Source organism: Carlito syrichta, unplaced genomic scaffold, assembly GCF_000164805.1.
Source record: "Carlito syrichta isolate Samal-C Ts95f unplaced genomic scaffold, Tarsius_syrichta-2.0.1 Scaffold314785, whole genome shotgun sequence".
Classification (NCBI taxonomy): domain Eukaryota; kingdom Metazoa; phylum Chordata; class Mammalia; order Primates; family Tarsiidae; genus Carlito; species Carlito syrichta.
The window spans coordinates 97,582-114,018 of record NW_007258881.1 but is presented as its reverse complement, the minus strand read 5'-3'; the positions used below and the strand labels follow the sequence as shown (position 1 = coordinate 114,018).

Sequence of the window (16,437 nt, the reverse complement as noted above, 5' to 3'; positions counted from 1 at the left end):
ACCCAAAAAAAAAAAAAAAAAAAAAAAGACATATGTTGACAGAAGATAAGAATGAAAGGCAGAAACTGGCAATTATTATCAACTCAATAGGTCAACAGGTATGGTACAAAATCATAAGGAGTTCTTTTTAGGGGAGCAAGGGAGACAACTTGACAAATATTACTTGAAATAATGAATGGATATTTACTAAGAACACCTTGAAAAAGCTCAAGTATGAAGCAGTATTAGGATATTTGCTCTACCCGATGATAAAACATACCATAAAAACAGTAATAAAATCAGCAGTTACTCATGTGGTAACAGACACCCAGAAATAAACTCTAACTTATATATGATATGCTAATTATAGTTTTTAATACATAAATATCTGGGAGGGTTGTTTCCCCTAGTACAGTTCTCAATATTTATAAAAACTGCATTAAGAAACAAAAACAAGGCTGGGCATGTTGGCTCACGCCTGTGATCTCTGTACTTTGGGAGCCTGAGGCAAGAGAACTGCCCAAGTTCAGGGATGCCCAGAGGTTCCAAGACCAGCCTGGGTAACAGGGTGAGACTTCGTCTCCACAATAAATAGAAAAATAAGCCATATGGTAGCATGCACCTGTAGGTCCAGCTACTTGGAAGGCTGAAGCAGGATTGCCTGAGCCCAGCAGAAAGAGGCTGCAGTAGCTGTGATCATGGCACTGCATTCCTGCACTCCAGCCTGCATGACAGAGTGAGATTCCAATTCCAAAAAAAAAAAAAAAAAAAAAACCAACCAGTCACCCCCCACCCCAACAACAACAAAAAAAACTACTTTTGGTTGTTTGGATCATACTTCTTTGACTATTTCATCCAGAGTGGAGCTCATGGACTCAAATGTCATAAGGGTTACCCATATATACCCACAGTGTTAAGATGCTGAGAAAAAAAGAAAAAACCCACAGTGGTTATGGGGAAGGGGCTTTAAAAAATTACTGGGATTAAAAAAACCTAATTTCTCTATTATTTGGATTTGTATAATAAAAACATATTACTTTTATGATCTCCCAACACACACACAAAACAATAAAATTGAAAGGTAATAGTAACAATGATCATATCAATGATCAAACTTCTGAAAAAATTCAGTTAAGTTAAAAGCTGATATGTCCTCTACTTATTCTTTAAAGCAGACAGAAAAGTACTATTTCTCATGACTTGGTTTACTAAAATTTTGGTGTTTGTTATTATGAAGTCTTTTCTGAGCAATCTTTAAAACCAGACTTAGTTTAAGGAGACTCACCTTGCAACTTTGAGAATACAGTCTAATTTTAGGTAAATAACATAGTTTAAAAATGCATTAAAGAGAAACTTTACACATGATGAGAACTGGTTTTTGAAATGTCTTCTGTTTTGTATTTTGTTGGAGCTAAATGTAAATAAAGCATAACAGCATTCCATTTATAGTCTATTATCTTCTCCAACTGAAAAGAGTAAGCCTCTACATGCACTGTGCAGTTATATGATGAATAAGTATCAAGAATTATAGGGCAACCTCTTTCAGGTCCCCTCCCAGTGTGGAAGTTTTTCTGTCTTCTTAATAAATCCTACTTTATAAAAAAAAAAAAAAAAAAGAATTATAAAATTCTTCTTTATAATGATTTTTTTTACATTCATAAAATAACCCAAAAGTAGACTGAACAAATGCAAAGACAAATCTTCAAATACGTTCTCACCAATGCTAAGTTGAATCAGATCAGCATTAGAATAAAAACAGTGTTTTATTATTCCATGAAGTTTTTAATAAGCTATCATTTTCTTACATGCCCACTAATAATCTTAGACAATTATTTACTACCAAAAGTTAAATACTGTACAATTTATGAAAAATATATTTTTAAAAATTTGTAAAAGTAATAAAGGGAGGTTCCTATTTCAAATGGATTAAATAAGAAAATTCTACTTTTAAGACATTTAATCAGAAAATGGGAAACTTCTATTTGTCTAAGTAAACATTAAACCTTTACTGAAACCAGAGAGACTATCTTAGTTCAAGCCTTCATCTACACAGCTTTAAATAAACCTTAAAAAATATTTTTCTTCTACATATAAGGCTGCTAAAAAGAGTGCATGACTGAGGTAAAAATAATTGTTAGAATGTGAACTCCTGAAGAATAAAGAGATATTTCATTCATCTTTATATCCCTGGGTTCCAAGCATAATGCCTGGTTCAAAGTAAAATGCTGAAGCAACATTTGTTGCTTTGAAGTAAACTGGGCAAATACACATTTCTACCTTTGGTCCAGTTTTCACCCTACGTGAAGCACTACATTTGAAGGACCTGAGCTGCTCCTGGTTCTTGGCCTTTGACCTTAAATTGAGTAAGGTAATCCAATATGCATACACGTTTTACATCAGCCTTCTGACAGGATCCTGAGAACTGACTCATTACTAGGCTGTTAATAATTCTCTTATGTGCTCTGATTCTTATTTCTTGGAAAACAGTTAATATCAGTGTGCAAAAGTAAAGCATTTTCAATCCAGGATAAGTATGTTCATTTAAGAATGGAATAAAGAGCAGGACTCGGTGGCTTAGCCTGTAATCCCAGCACTTTGGGAAGCTGAGGCAAGTGGATTGCCTGAGCCCATGGGTTCGAGATCAGTCCGGGCAATTTTGGCAAGATCTCATTTCTACAATAAATAAAAAAAAATTAGCCAGGCGTGGTAGTGCACGCCTGTAGTTCCAGCTACTTGGAAGACTAAGGTGGAAGGATCACCTGATCCCAGCAGGTCGGCGCTGGGGGTGGCTGTGAGCATGTCACGGCACTCCAGCCTGGGTGACGGAGTGAGACTCCAACTCAAAAAAAAAAAAAAAAAAGAAATAAAGACCTCGTTCTTCCATATTTTAAGTAACAGATACATAGCATCTTAAATTATGATATAATTAGTAATTTTTAGAGCGTGAACATAATACACTGTATTACAATGCAACGTGGCAGGCTTCCATTTTAGGAACCAAAATAAATTTCACATGAAAAAACATTTATTTTAATTCACATAAAATATATGTAGAATAAATCTAAATTTTTAGCATTAAAATGCATAAAAACAAACAAAGACAAGCTTTAAGATGTAGAAGTCTCCATTTTGTCCAAAAGGCATATACAAAAAATTCTCTTACAATTATTGATCATCACCTCGTTGCCTTAAATTTCTAGATTTTCCATTTTCAATTCTCCTCTTTTTGAAGACTGGGGCCACTCCATCTGCCACAACTCCAAGAGAAGTGACTGTTTTTTCTTTAAATACCACTTTGGGTTCTCCACCACCATCAGCTTCTGAAGTTGATGCATACTCATCTTCAATGCTAGGAAGTTCCAAATCTACTTCCTCACTGGACCAGAGAGTAAAAACAAAGTAAAAATAAAACCATTATTTGACAGTGTAAGACAAACATTTTCATATAACCCGTGAGCCCACCTAAGCCTCAAGATCAACTTTCTAATAATTAGAAGTTAGAAAATACTCATTACAGAGTATTTTAAAATAGCAATTTTTCAATATTATTTAAGACACTGAACACCTATTTAGGCAGACATAGGCCAGGAAAATTCCATCTCTTCTTTTATTCCTGTTGCACAAAGGATGCATCATCTAAGAAAGTGCTTGTGCTTATACATGATCAGTACAAGTGAATGGACAAGGGAGAGGTATTTACAGAAACTGATTTTGCCATGGACTGATGAATACTCTGGAGGCTTACAATACACAAGATAAAAACTACAGAATCTTACTGTCCTAGTACAGAAGACTCAAAGGAGCTGTTTGCCTAGCAACACTTTTCTAATGACTAGCTCTTTAACCATCCACATGATTAGTTTATAAATAACCTGTTGATTGGTCCTGATATCAGTACCTGACTTAACACAAGGGCCACGAAATAGCAAGTAAGTTACATCACATCCATCAAAATCTGGACCATGGGCTAGAAAAGCTCATTATGTTTTAACTCTCTCTAGTAGTTAAGAATACAAAACCTGTTGGGAACCACATATTTGGAGAAAGGAGTACTGCAGAAGGCAGTTTGTTTATTTATTTATTTAATTTTATTTTTTGAGTTGGAGTCTCACTCTGTTGCCCAGGCTGGAGTGCAGTGGCACATTCACAGCCACCACAGCCTTGACATGCTAGGCTCAGGTGATCCTTCCGTATCAGCCTCCCAAGCAGCTGGAACTACAGGCGCGTGCTACCACACCCAGCTAATTTTTAATTTATTGTAGAGACTAGGTCTCACCAAGTTGCACGTGTTGGTCTCGAACCCGTGGGTTCAGGCAATCCACTCGCCTCGGTCTCCCGAAGAGATTACAGGCTGAGCCACTGAGCCTGGCCAGAAGGCAGTTTATTGCAAGGACCTTCTTTGCTGCCAGTTGAAACAGGCTGTTTTAAGTTAGAAAACTGAATAGCACAGCCTGGGCATTAATGAGACTCTGTGTATACAAAACATTTAAAAAAGTGAGCCAGGTATAGTGGTGCCCACTCATAGTCCTAGCTACTTGGGAGGCTCATTTGAGCTCAGAAGTTCATTTGGTTATTACAGAAAGATTCTTAACAGTAATTGATACTTGTTGCCATAACAGTATTTTGTGCTTATAACCTCTAATGGGCTTCACGTGCTGGGTTTTAATGTCCTTGAACCTGGGCAAGTACACAAGTCTCTTTAATAGAAACATGGCTCACTTGCACAAAAGTGATTAGTTTTGAGAGATCATTCAAGCCCTTGAAGTGTTTTTTGTGGGTATGAAACAAATGAGAATTTTAACTGGTCCTTATTATAGTAATGAAATTAAGTCTACTTAATTCATCAAGATATGTTCAACCCTGATTTCACATACTTGAATCTATAATAAACAATGTGATACTTGGGAGAAAAAGGGGAATTCTGCAGAAATAGAGAATTAAGCTGTTATGCAGAGAAAAGAAGAGATGGGAGGTAGAGAATCTGACTTGTTTTGAAAACAGATGCCTTCTAGAATGTTTTATAATTGTGTTAAAAATATACACTAAATGCCTTTTTTTTTTTGCTGCTTCTACTTTCCTATTTTCCCTTAGACTGCCAACTACAGTGCTTTCTAAGAATGTTAGTAACCACTTAATTAAGATATTGATTCACGGTTTGTTTTTTTGAGTTGGAGTCTCACTCTGTCACCTAGGCTGGAGTGCAGTGGCACACTCATGGCCACCTTAGCATCGACCTGGTGGGCTCTGGGTATCCTTCTGCCTCAGCCTTCCAAGTAGCCGAAACTACAGATGCACGCTACCACACCCAGCTAATTTTTTTGATGTATTGTAGACACGCAGCCTCATCAAGTTTTCCGGGCTGGCCTTGAACCCGCAGGCTCAGGCAATCCCAAGTGCTGGGATTACCCACAGGCTCAGGTCTTCCAAAGTGCTGGGATTACAGGCTAAGCCACCGAGCCCAGATGGTTTTGTTTTTTTTTTTTTAAATGCCTGTATTACAGGAGAGGAAACTGAAGCTTACAGAGAAGATAAATAATTTGGTGAAACCAAACAGTTATGTAAGTGGTGGAGCTTGGATTAAAACTCAGGTCTATCTGATCCCAAACCCACATTCTTACCCCATACCACTTTGCTTCCAGGCAAAATTTAGGAGTTCCATTAGCAAAGCAGAGAAAGACCTCAGTAAAGAGGAGGAAAGTTTGGTCATTGGACAAATGGATCTACATCCAAGAAATTTCTTTTTCTTTCTTTTTTGAGTCAGAGTCTCACTCTGTCACCCAGGCTGGAGTACAGTAGCACGCTGCTCATGGCCACTGCGGCCTCGACCTGCTTGGGTTCAGGCGATCCTTCCGCCTTAGCCTTCCAAGTAGCTGGAACTACAGGCACACATCACCATGCCTGGCTAGTTTTTATGGTTTATTGTAGAGATGAGGTTTCGTCAAGTTGCCCAGGCTACTCTCGAACCTAGGGGCTCAGGCAATCCTCTCACCTCAGCCTCCTAAAGTGCTGGGATTACAGGTGTGAGCCACCGCGCCTGGCCTTGCATCCAAGTAATTTCTATGTGAGAATCATTTATTTCACTGAATCTTGGTGGGTTCTTATTTATTTACTTTGTATTTTGATAAAGTGATTAAGCCGTAGTATTACTTTTTTATTTAAAGAGATGAGGTCTCACTCTGTTGCCCAGGCTAGAGTGCAGTGATGCAATGATAGCTCACTGCAGCCTTGACCTTTTAAGGTCAAGTGACCCTCCTACCTAAGCCTCCTGAGAAGTAGGAACAACAGGTGTGCAGCACTACTCCTGTTTAATTTTTAAATTTTTTTATAGAGACAGGGATCTCATTATGTAGCCTAGGCTGGTCTTGAACTCGTGGCCTCAAGTGATTCTCCTTCCTCAACCTCCCAAGGTGCTGGGATTACAGGTGTAAGCCACCATGCCTGGCAACAGTATTACTTTTTAAGTGAGAATACGGGACTGTAAAAAAGCTAAGGGTTTCATTTGTGAAATCATGGTCCAAGGGAAGTTCCTTAATGAGGGCTAACAAAAGTGACAGTAAAGTAGGACATACCACTGCAGAGGAAAATAACTTTCTATTAAAAAAAAAAAAAAAAAAAAGCAAGTGCCTATAAGCAAAGCAGCCCAAATCTAAAGATCTGAAATCTGAAATGCTCTAAAATCTGAAACTTCCTGAGTGTTGACATAACTCTCAAAGGATATCCTCACTGGAGCATTTCAGATTTTTGAATTTGGGATGATCAACTGGTAGATATATATAATGCAAATAACCTGAAATACAAAACACTTCTGGTCCCAAGCATTCAAGATAAGGGATACTCCACTTGCACAGAAAATATGCCTTTTTTTTTTTTTGAGTTGGAGTCTTACTCTGTCACCCAGACTGGAGTGCAGTGGCCGCTCCCGGCCACCGCAACCTTGACCTGCTGGGCTCCGGCGATCCTTCCGCCTCAGCCTTCCAAGTAGCCGGAATTACAGGCATGCGCTACCACACCCAGCTGAGTTTTTGATTTATTGTAGAGATGAGGTCTCACTGCCCAGGCGAGTCTCGAACCCGCGGGCTCAGGCAATCCACTCACCTCAGCCTCCCAAAGGCGCAGGATTACAGGCTGAGCCACCGAGCCCGGCAATATGCCATCTTTTTAAACAGTGTTGGGACAATTAAAAATAATAATTATATAAGCACCTCCACAAACTCACAATCATTTACAAATTCAAAATACAAAAACTGTAAAAGTTTTATCAGCACACAGTGTAATAAGAGTGGGGGGGAAAAAAACTCCCACCTATCTGAGATCTAAAAATGAAATACTATTCTAAAAAATCACCAAGTCAAGAAGTAAGCAAAAACATAGTATTAAATAGTTTTCAAAATCAATAAAATCAAGAAATGTTCATTCAGGTTATGGGTGTATTTAGAGACACATTATTGGCTTTATTTTCATTAACAAACAAGAATAGTTAATGAAAACAATTCACCTAAAAAAAGAATAAGTTAGTTGAGAAAAAAATATAGACATAGGCTTCTATTTTCCCTTTTTTAGAAAAAGAGAAAGCAGTAATATGCAATCTCAAAATGGAATCCTCAAAACATTTTCATGGCAACCAAGTTAAGAGATATAATTAGTCAGTGTATAATCATCAGTTATTATGTCTGATAATCAGACTATAGCTCTTGCCAAGCCAATGTGTCCTTTCCTAGACAGGAAATTAGTAATAAATGAAGAAGTTGACTACTGGTCTCACATATGAAGATATGATTAATGTGAACTTATCAGTGAGCATCGTCAAGCCTAACAAAACTGATTGCTGGATCGATTCATTTACCCCTCCTTACTGCTTTGTGAGAAGAAAGCAAAACAGACACCAAAACGACAGCAACAAAAACCTATCCTAGAATTCTTCCTAGAACTTTTCAGTTTTCTCTAAAAAGGAACAAGTTGGTAAACCTAGGTATATTTGTATAAGAAATAAACATACGGGAAAAGTGTTTAAAAACAAACAAAAAACACAAGGTCACTTCCCTCAGCTCCTGTCTATATTCTATATTCCAGAAGAAAGTAAAAACAAAAACAGAGTAAACTTAAAAAAAAATCAGAGAAAAAAAATTACAAAAGTAAAAGTAGAAACAAAAAAACCAGAAAAGCAAAAAATCTTTTGGCAAATCTCACCAAAAAAGAAGAAAAAAAAAACACCTCAAACTTTAAAAAGGGGTCCAGGTGTGGTAGCTCACTCCTGTAAACTCAGCACTTTGGGAGGTGGAAGCAAGAGGATTGCTTGAGCCCAGAGGTTTGAGACCAGCCTGGGCAGCTCGGTGAGACCCTGTCTCAACAATAAATCAAAAAATTAGCCGGGCGTGGTGGTTCCAGCTACTTGGAAGGCTGAGGCAGATCACCTGAGTCCAGCAGGTAGAGACTGTGGCTGTGAGTGTGCCACTGCACAGTGGCACTGACAGTGAGACTCTGACTCAAAAAAAATAAAAAAGAGTCAGAACAACAATGGATACTTTACCAGAAAGTTTAATTATTATAATAGTTATGCTGTCTACTATGCGCCAGATTCTGCACTAAGCACTTCGAGTAGAAGTATTCCTTTTTAATTTTATTTTGAATCTTCTAAAGTCTCATTCCCTTTTTCATAGCGCTAGAACTCTTTTCATTATGATTTTTCCCCTTTTGGTAGCCACCTCTCCTCCCTTCTCAATCCATGAGTTTCGAGTTCAGTTTATGTCCACACATAATTCTAGTGGTTGACTTAGGAACAGGGTCTGGGTGTGTGATAAAAGGCAAGACCAACTTTGGAACTGCCAGTAAAGAACAACTCTCTTTATGCTGGGATCTCTAAATGTAAGGATGATATAAGCCTGAAGCTTTGCTGTAAGGTGGGGAAAGCCTGCCTGAGAAGTGGTCAACTCAGGAAGGCAAAGCAGAATCAGAGATGGATACAGTATTCCAATAATTTTACTCCAGCCCCTAGATCCAGACTCATTTGAATCCACTGTATCTCTCAGACATATGAGAATTTCTGTCATTTGCAGTTGAAAAGGGCACTGGGGTTGATTGTATATACCTCTTACAACAAAACCAGTAATTCAAGAGTAGCAATCTCCCATCAACTATGGTTCTTAATAACCGCAATTTAGAGATAATGTGATTTTTATGTATTTGCTAAGACTTAAAAATTTTAACATACTAGCCGGGTTCGGTGGCTCAGCCTGTAATCCCGCGCCTTGGGAGGCTGAGGTGAGTGAATTGCCTGAGCCTGAGGGTTCAAGACCCGTCTGGGCAACTTGGCGAGACCTCATCTCTACAATAAATCAAAAATCAGCAGGGCGTGGTAGCGCGTGCCTGTAGTTCCAGCTGCTTGGAAGGCTGAGGCGGAAGGATCGCCGGAACCCAGCAGGTCGAGGCTGCGGTGGCCAGGAGCGGCCACTGCACTCCAGTCTGGGTGACAGAGTGAGATTCCAACTCAAAAAAAATATATATATATATATTTTTTAAACATACTATTCAATTATCTTAAACAAAACACAGGTTAACAAATCGTCTGTCTCACACTGACTATGCAAAGAGGGCTATAGTGACAATACTGAGAGGCCTGAGAGGTCTTTATGTGTTCCACTCTCTACATACATGAATAAAAATGCAAGCTTGGACAAGTATGTCCTTAGAGGCACTGTAATAATTTGTAAAATTTTTGTTTTTGTTGAATTGGAGTCTCACTCTGTCGCCCAGACTGGAGTGCAGTGGTCGCTCCCGGCCACTGCAGCCTCGACCTGCTGGGCTCCGGTGATCCTTCCGCCTCAGCCTTCCGAGTAGCCGGAATTACAGGCATGCGCTACCACGCCCGGCTGATTTTTTGATTTATTGTAGAGATGAGGTCTCGCTGCCCAGGCGGGTCTCGAACCCGCGGGCTCAGGCAATCCACTCACCTCAGCCTCCCAAAGGCGCGGGATTACAGGCTGAGCCACTGAGCCCGGCAAAATTTAAGAATAGTTAGAAAATGTGCTATGATTGCAAAAACAAAATAAAAGATGACTTAAGGACAAAGATATGATTTCAAGCCAGTAAGGACAATGCAAAAATTTCTTAAAAGGCCACTCTGCATAATATAAAACTTGAAGAACAATCTACCATAGTAGATTCCCTTAAAAATGAATGAATGGATATCCTGATAAATACATGACAAAAAATTTCAGCCTCATCAGTAAATCGAATAAAAGAAAATTACAATAAGATACTTTTTGACAAACTAGAAAATATCTGTGAGCTCAGTAATAATTGTGGGAGGATTCAATAAGAAAGGAACTTTCAGAAACTGCTGATGGAGTATAAAGTGCTCTTTCTAAGAAATAATTGGACACTGTATATCAAGATTTCAAAATGTTCATATTTTCTTTTCAACTTTTTTATATTACTCACTACTATACTAACCAGAAAAAAATGTTCACAATTTTTAACCAGGTATTACACTTTAAGATATAGTCAGAAATGTGCATATCTGGCCATACAATAATCAGGTTGTTATTTTGTTTGTTTATTTTTTGTTTTTGTTTTTTTGAGTTGGAATCTCACTCTGTCACCCAGACTGGAGTGCAGTGGCCACTCCCGGCCACCACAGCCTCGACCTGCTGGGCTCGGGCAATCCTTCTACTCCGCCTTCCAAGTAGCTGGAACTACAGGCGCGCGCTACCATGCCTGGCTAATTTTTTTATTTATTGTGAGATGAAGTCTCGCCAAGTTGCCCAGGTGGGTCTCGAACCCGCGGGCTCAGGCAATCCACTCACCTCGGCCTTTCAAAATGCTGGGATTACAGGCTGAGTCACCGAGCCTGGCTCAGTTTGTTATTTTTAAAATGTAGAAATAACCTAAATGTTCAAAAGAAAAAAAAAGGAAACAGTTACTAAAATCAACGTACATCTAAAACACAAAATATTAACCAGTAATTAAAAATGTTTTAAAATTTTAACATAATAGGCCAGGTGTGGTGGCTCAAGTCTATAATCCCAGTACCTTGGGAGGCCGAGGTGAGAGGACTGCCTAAGCCCACAGGCTCGAGACCAGCCTGGGCAACTTGGCGAGATCGCATCTCTATAATAAATAAAAAAACAGGCCGGGCGCAGTGGCTCACGCCTATACCAGCACTTTGGAAGGCTCAGGTGAGAGGACTGCCTGAGTTCGAGACCAGTCTGGGCAACTTAATGAGACCACATCTCTACAATAAATCAAAAAATTAGCCGGTTGTGGCGGTGAGTGCCTGTAGTTCCAGCTACTTGGACAGCTGAGGTGGAAGGATCGCCTGAGTCCAGCAGGTCGAGGATGAGGTGACCGTGAGCATAACACTGCACTCCAGCCTGGGCAACAGAGTGAGACTCCGACTCAAAAAAAAAAAAAATTAGCCAGGCATGATAACATGTACACCTGTAGTTCCAGCTACTTGGAAGGCTGAGGCAGAAGGATCTCCTGAGCCCAGCAGGTCAACACTAGGGTGGCTGTGAGCGTGCCACAGCACTCCAACCTGGGCAATGGAGTGAGACTCCAACTTAAAAAAAAAATAAATAAATAAACACAATGAAAAAAATATTAATGTAAGATTAAATAGGGTAAATTAGAAAAAATACTTGGAAATTTATTATTGCTAGATAACCCGATGAGTTATTCTTATACTTTTATTCATTTTCAAAAAATCTTTTTTAAAAAAATTATTTATTTATTATTATTATTTTTTGAGTTGGCAGCATCTCACTCCGTTGGCCAGGCTGAAGTGCAGTCAAATGCTCACCACCACTCCAGCGTCGACCTGCTGTGTTCCAGCGATCCTTCCACCTCAGCCTTCCAAGTAGCTGGAACTATAGGCACGCTACCATGCCTGCTAATTTTCGATTTATTGTAGAGACGAAGTCTTGCTAAGTTGCCTGGGCTGGTCTTGAACCCCCAGACTCAGGCAATCCTCTCGCCTCGGCCTCCCAAAATGCTGAGACTACAGGCTAAGTCACCGTGTACCCCTCTCATCAACATTTTTATAGCAGTCTTAAGCTATATTATGTTGTCATGCCTAGACACGAGTAAAATGAACTGCCCAAAACTTGTATTACTGTATCTTATTTAAAAAGTTCTAACTTTTTCATTAATGTACAGTTTTTTAAAATGTACAGTTTTTTTTGGACTTTTGCCTCATTTTGTTTAATATTACTGAAGGCTTTACTAATGCCTTAAAAAACACAACAAGTTCTTGACATACATCTATTATCTGGAAGAATAAATATACTCTAAATGCTTATCATCAGAATTCTAGAAAAAGAGGGATATAAATTCTATCTTCAGTATTTTAAAAATTGATATCTAAATAATTTCATTTTGACCTAGGTTAGTTACCTATGTTGTTTTCACTGAGCTTTTAAAATTGGAAAGAAATTTTATTTTTTTAAATTTTTTTTATTTTTATTTTTTTGAGTTGGAGTCTCACTCGGTCGCCCAGACTGGAGTGCAGTGGCCGCTTCTGGCCACCGCAGCCTCGACCTTCTGGGCTCCGGCGATCCTTCCGCCTCAGCCTTCCAACCAGCTGGAATTACAGGCATACGCTACCATGCCCAGCTGATTTTTTGATTTATTGTAGAGATGAGGTCTCGCTGCCCAGGCGGGTCTCGAACCCGCGGGCTCAGGCAATCCACTCACCTCAGCCTCCCAAAGGCGCGGGATTACAGGCTGAGCCACCGAGCCCGGCTTGGAAAGAAATTTAATTTCCAAATATAAAAATGTACAGTTTTAATAAATAATTTCACTATAGAAGCATACAGAACAGCTACCTTACAATGCCATTCGAAAGAATTAATATTTTGAAGAATAATTGCTTTACTTGTGTAGATAATTTTTTTTTTTAACCTAAAGATTCCTTAAAGCACTTAAGAAACACTGAAATGTGAAAATGGAAGTGGCATCTTCTTTCATGGTATAAATGCTCCTAAGAAAATAACTGACTTTGCCAGCTGCTGTGGCTCACGCCTATAATCCCAGCACTTCAGGAGGCTGAGGTGAGAGGATTGCCTGAGCCCACAGGTTCAAGACCAGCCTGGGCAACTTGGTGAGACCTCATTTCTACAACAAATCAAAAAATTAGCTGGACATGATGGCACATGCCTGTAGTTCCAGTTACTTGGAAGGCTGAGGCAGAAGATTCGCCTGAGCCCAGTAGGTCAAGGCTGTGGTGACTGGGAACGTGCCACTGCACTCCAGCCTGTGCGACAGAGTGAGACTCCAACTCCAAAAAAAAGGAAAAAGAAAGAAAAAAATAACTGACTTGAATAAATAAGTTAACAACATAAATCAGGTAGCATCTTCACTATGATTCTGTTTAACTGAAATTGTTTTGTTTTTTGAATACTGGCTTTAAAACTTTAGTGAAGTGTTGTAAACTGCTTTCAAGAGAGAAACAAATCAGAGATTTTCTTGCCTACAGATGTATCAAAAACATCCTATGAAACATTTACTGAATATGCAGGTATTCGTTTCTCTGGTAGAATGATAACAGTGTGAGGATGCACATGTGTACATGGTGTGAGTTAGTGTGTGAATGTGGTAAATAGGAATATGTCATGTTTTGGGAGGAATTAAAACAATCATTACCTTAATTTTTAAAGTAACCATTAACTTACATTTTAAAATACTTTAAAAAATATTTAATAGAAAAAGGAAAAAAAAGAAATGAGCTACACTTTTAATAAGCACAGCATCCGTGAAATATGTTACTGCAATTTATGGAAGTACAAGGATATAAAATACTTGTAATAATGGTGGGACTAAGGTTTCAGGTACTTACTGAGACTCAACCTCTTGTTTAATTTCTTGCCATTCTCCATATGGATTTGGTTTTTTAAGAGTCTTGGATTTTTCTTCTTTTGAAACTAATGAAATCTGTTTTGGAATACTTTTCTCTTTCTGTGTTTCTGGGTCAGTTTTTTTAACACTATTTTTATTTTTTTCCTGAAATGTAAAAGTCAAGAAATAATACATTTTAAGCAAAACTACAGGACAAAAAACCTTTTAAACTAAGGTTTTTAAAAGACTTGTTATAGATTTATAAATAGCAATATGCTAATTCACTTAAAAATCTAAATTTCCCACTCTCTCCTGGAGCTGGAAAACTCTTCTCCCGCCCTTGGACACTAGAACTCCAAGCTGCCTGGACTTATACCAGTGACCTTGTCCTCAGGCCTTTGGCCCTGGACTGAGTCAAGCTATTAGCATCCCAGGGTAGCTTGTTAGGTGGCCTGTCATGGGACTTCTCAGTCTCTGTAATAGTGTGAGCCAGTTCCCCTCATAAATCCCCTCTTATATATCTATATCTATGTTCTTTGTTCTGTCTCTCTAGAGAACTCTGACTGATAAATATGCTGGCAGATAGAGAAACAGATAATAGCAGTATTTCCAAATACAGGCTAAAATAATTTTTGAAATCAACTATAATAAAAAAACAACCATTTACGCTTCTATGCTCCTGCCATATGGATCCTGCAGCTATGCAGGAAAAAGTTATTTTCCAGTAATGCTTTTATGATCATAACTAATATTTAAAGAAATAAAGAATGACAGCTGTTATAAGCAGTAGCTGAATTTAGCTATAGTGAGAAATATAGTCACTCATTTTTACAATTTTTAGTCAAACACATGCAGTTTCCACAGCTCCAGTCATCTCCTATTACTCAAGTAAATCCCTTCTTGGTGTCACCCTCAACCCTAAAAACGTATTAATCAAGAGTTATTCTCATCAAATATCCATAGTGTCTCATTTATCTCGTATGCATTTCTCAAGTTCTGTACAGTCCTGTCTATAACAATAACACTGCAACCTCACAGGATTGCTCTCTGTGGTATTAGTGTTAATCGACTGTTCTTTAAGTCTCAAGAGACTTTGTTCACATAGCAGATTTTGCTTAAGTGGACTAGGTGGACACCCATGTTGACTATAACCACTTTTGTTGCCAACACCCAAGACAACAGGAATGAATTTTGCTATTCTACTAAAGGCCTCAGCTTATCTATGCTTCACCCTGGTTGTTTTCCCACATTTGAGGAGCCCCAGTTGGACTTCCAAGGTACCTTATATTTGTTCTACAGCTGAACATACACTCTCAAACACCTCATCCTAAGTTTTGTAGTAAAACATCTATGGAAATAAATAAATGTTGGAAACAATGTAAAAAATCTAAATTTGCACATAACACAACTGTACATAAAACTTTAATGCTTAATTAGGTTTTCCATGTCTAAAATGTTGATATACTATGATCAAGGCTTCCCAAAGCTCCTCTTTTAAAAAAAAAATGCGCATGACATGACCATATTAAGGTCATGAGTTCTACAAGTAGCAACATACAGACAATCCTCTTTTCTGGTTTCTTACCTGAGTTACATATCCAGCAGTGATGCCCTTTATACTGTGCCCCTTTTGAATCTGATGTCACGTCATCAGACCCTTTTATATGCATCACCAATTTAAAGAACTTCAACCTCTTTGTCTCAACTGAACAATTCACCTTCACCTTGAAGTTACTGCCAGAGCATCACTGGCCTATACAACTAGTTACCTCGTGCAAATTAGGAAGACACCCTTTTGGTGTAGAAGCACCTTCATGGGATTCCCTGGATGAGGCTGTGTTTTAGGGCACCCCTTCATCTGCGATGACAAAGTCTTGAGACTCTGTTTAGCAAATGGCTCTCGTGCTGGATTTTAGCCTCTTTTTAAACTACACAACCATTGGTGGCAGGCCTGGGATACTGTTTCATATGCAATTCTCTGAATGGGTGTTAACTCCCAAATAGATTTGTCTTGCTCCCAAATAGATTTCAGTAAACAGCACAACCATTTACCCACTACCAAAATGTGTGTCTCTGCTTTATTTCTGCTTTCACTAGGAGACTGAAGTCTTAGTGCTTTTTATAACATTTTGTAAAGAGTAAATAAAAACCTACCTTAAATTTTATTATTAGCTTTTTTGTTTCTGTAGAGACCTCTTGTACTGCTTTCTGTTCTCCATCAGAATCGCTATGTGAATCTGATGATTTGGATTCTTCTAGAGTGCCAACTGACTTTTCAGTGACCTTACTAGAAAGCAGATCACTAGTGTTTGGAACGAAATCATCAGGTTTCTCCCATCTGGATTCTGCTCAACACATTTTAATAGTCAAGTTATTTAGATACAAATTCTATTCAGACGTAATTTCAACATAACACTTCCTGTTACTTATAATTATTAAATGACAATACTGCATTTATTTCATACTACCACTTGATCAAGAAGATAATACATAGGAGTTCCCAAACCTCTTGATCTTTTATCTTTCAAAAATTGATTTTAGGCCAGGTACACTGGCTCATGCCTATAATCCAGCAACCTTTGGGAGGCTGAGGCAGGATTGCTGGAACCCAGAAATTCGGTACCAGAC

General features: G+C 38.6%; 1 protein-coding gene across 2 annotated transcripts in view; it reads right to left on the bottom strand.

Moving 5' to 3' along the window:
- Positions 1 to 1,740: 1,740 nt before the first annotated feature.
- The window catches only part of WBP4 (WW domain binding protein 4), a 28,300-nt gene continuing 13,603 nt past the window's right edge, over positions 1,741 to 16,437 (bottom strand). The window contains exons 8-11 of one of the 2 annotated variants that reach the window (XM_008071895.2): positions 15,964 to 16,154; positions 13,811 to 13,974; positions 2,849 to 3,355; positions 1,741 to 2,538 (exon numbers count right to left, since the gene is read on the bottom strand). In XM_008071895.2, coding sequence (XP_008070086.1) covers positions 3,145 to 3,355; positions 13,811 to 13,974; positions 15,964 to 16,154 — 566 coding nt within the window. In that variant the 3' untranslated portion in view covers positions 1,741 to 2,538; positions 2,849 to 3,144. Of the gene's footprint in view, positions 2,539 to 2,848; positions 3,356 to 13,810; positions 13,975 to 15,963; positions 16,155 to 16,437 lie in introns of those variants that run through there. The other variant, XM_021719514.1, reaches the window with a different exon arrangement.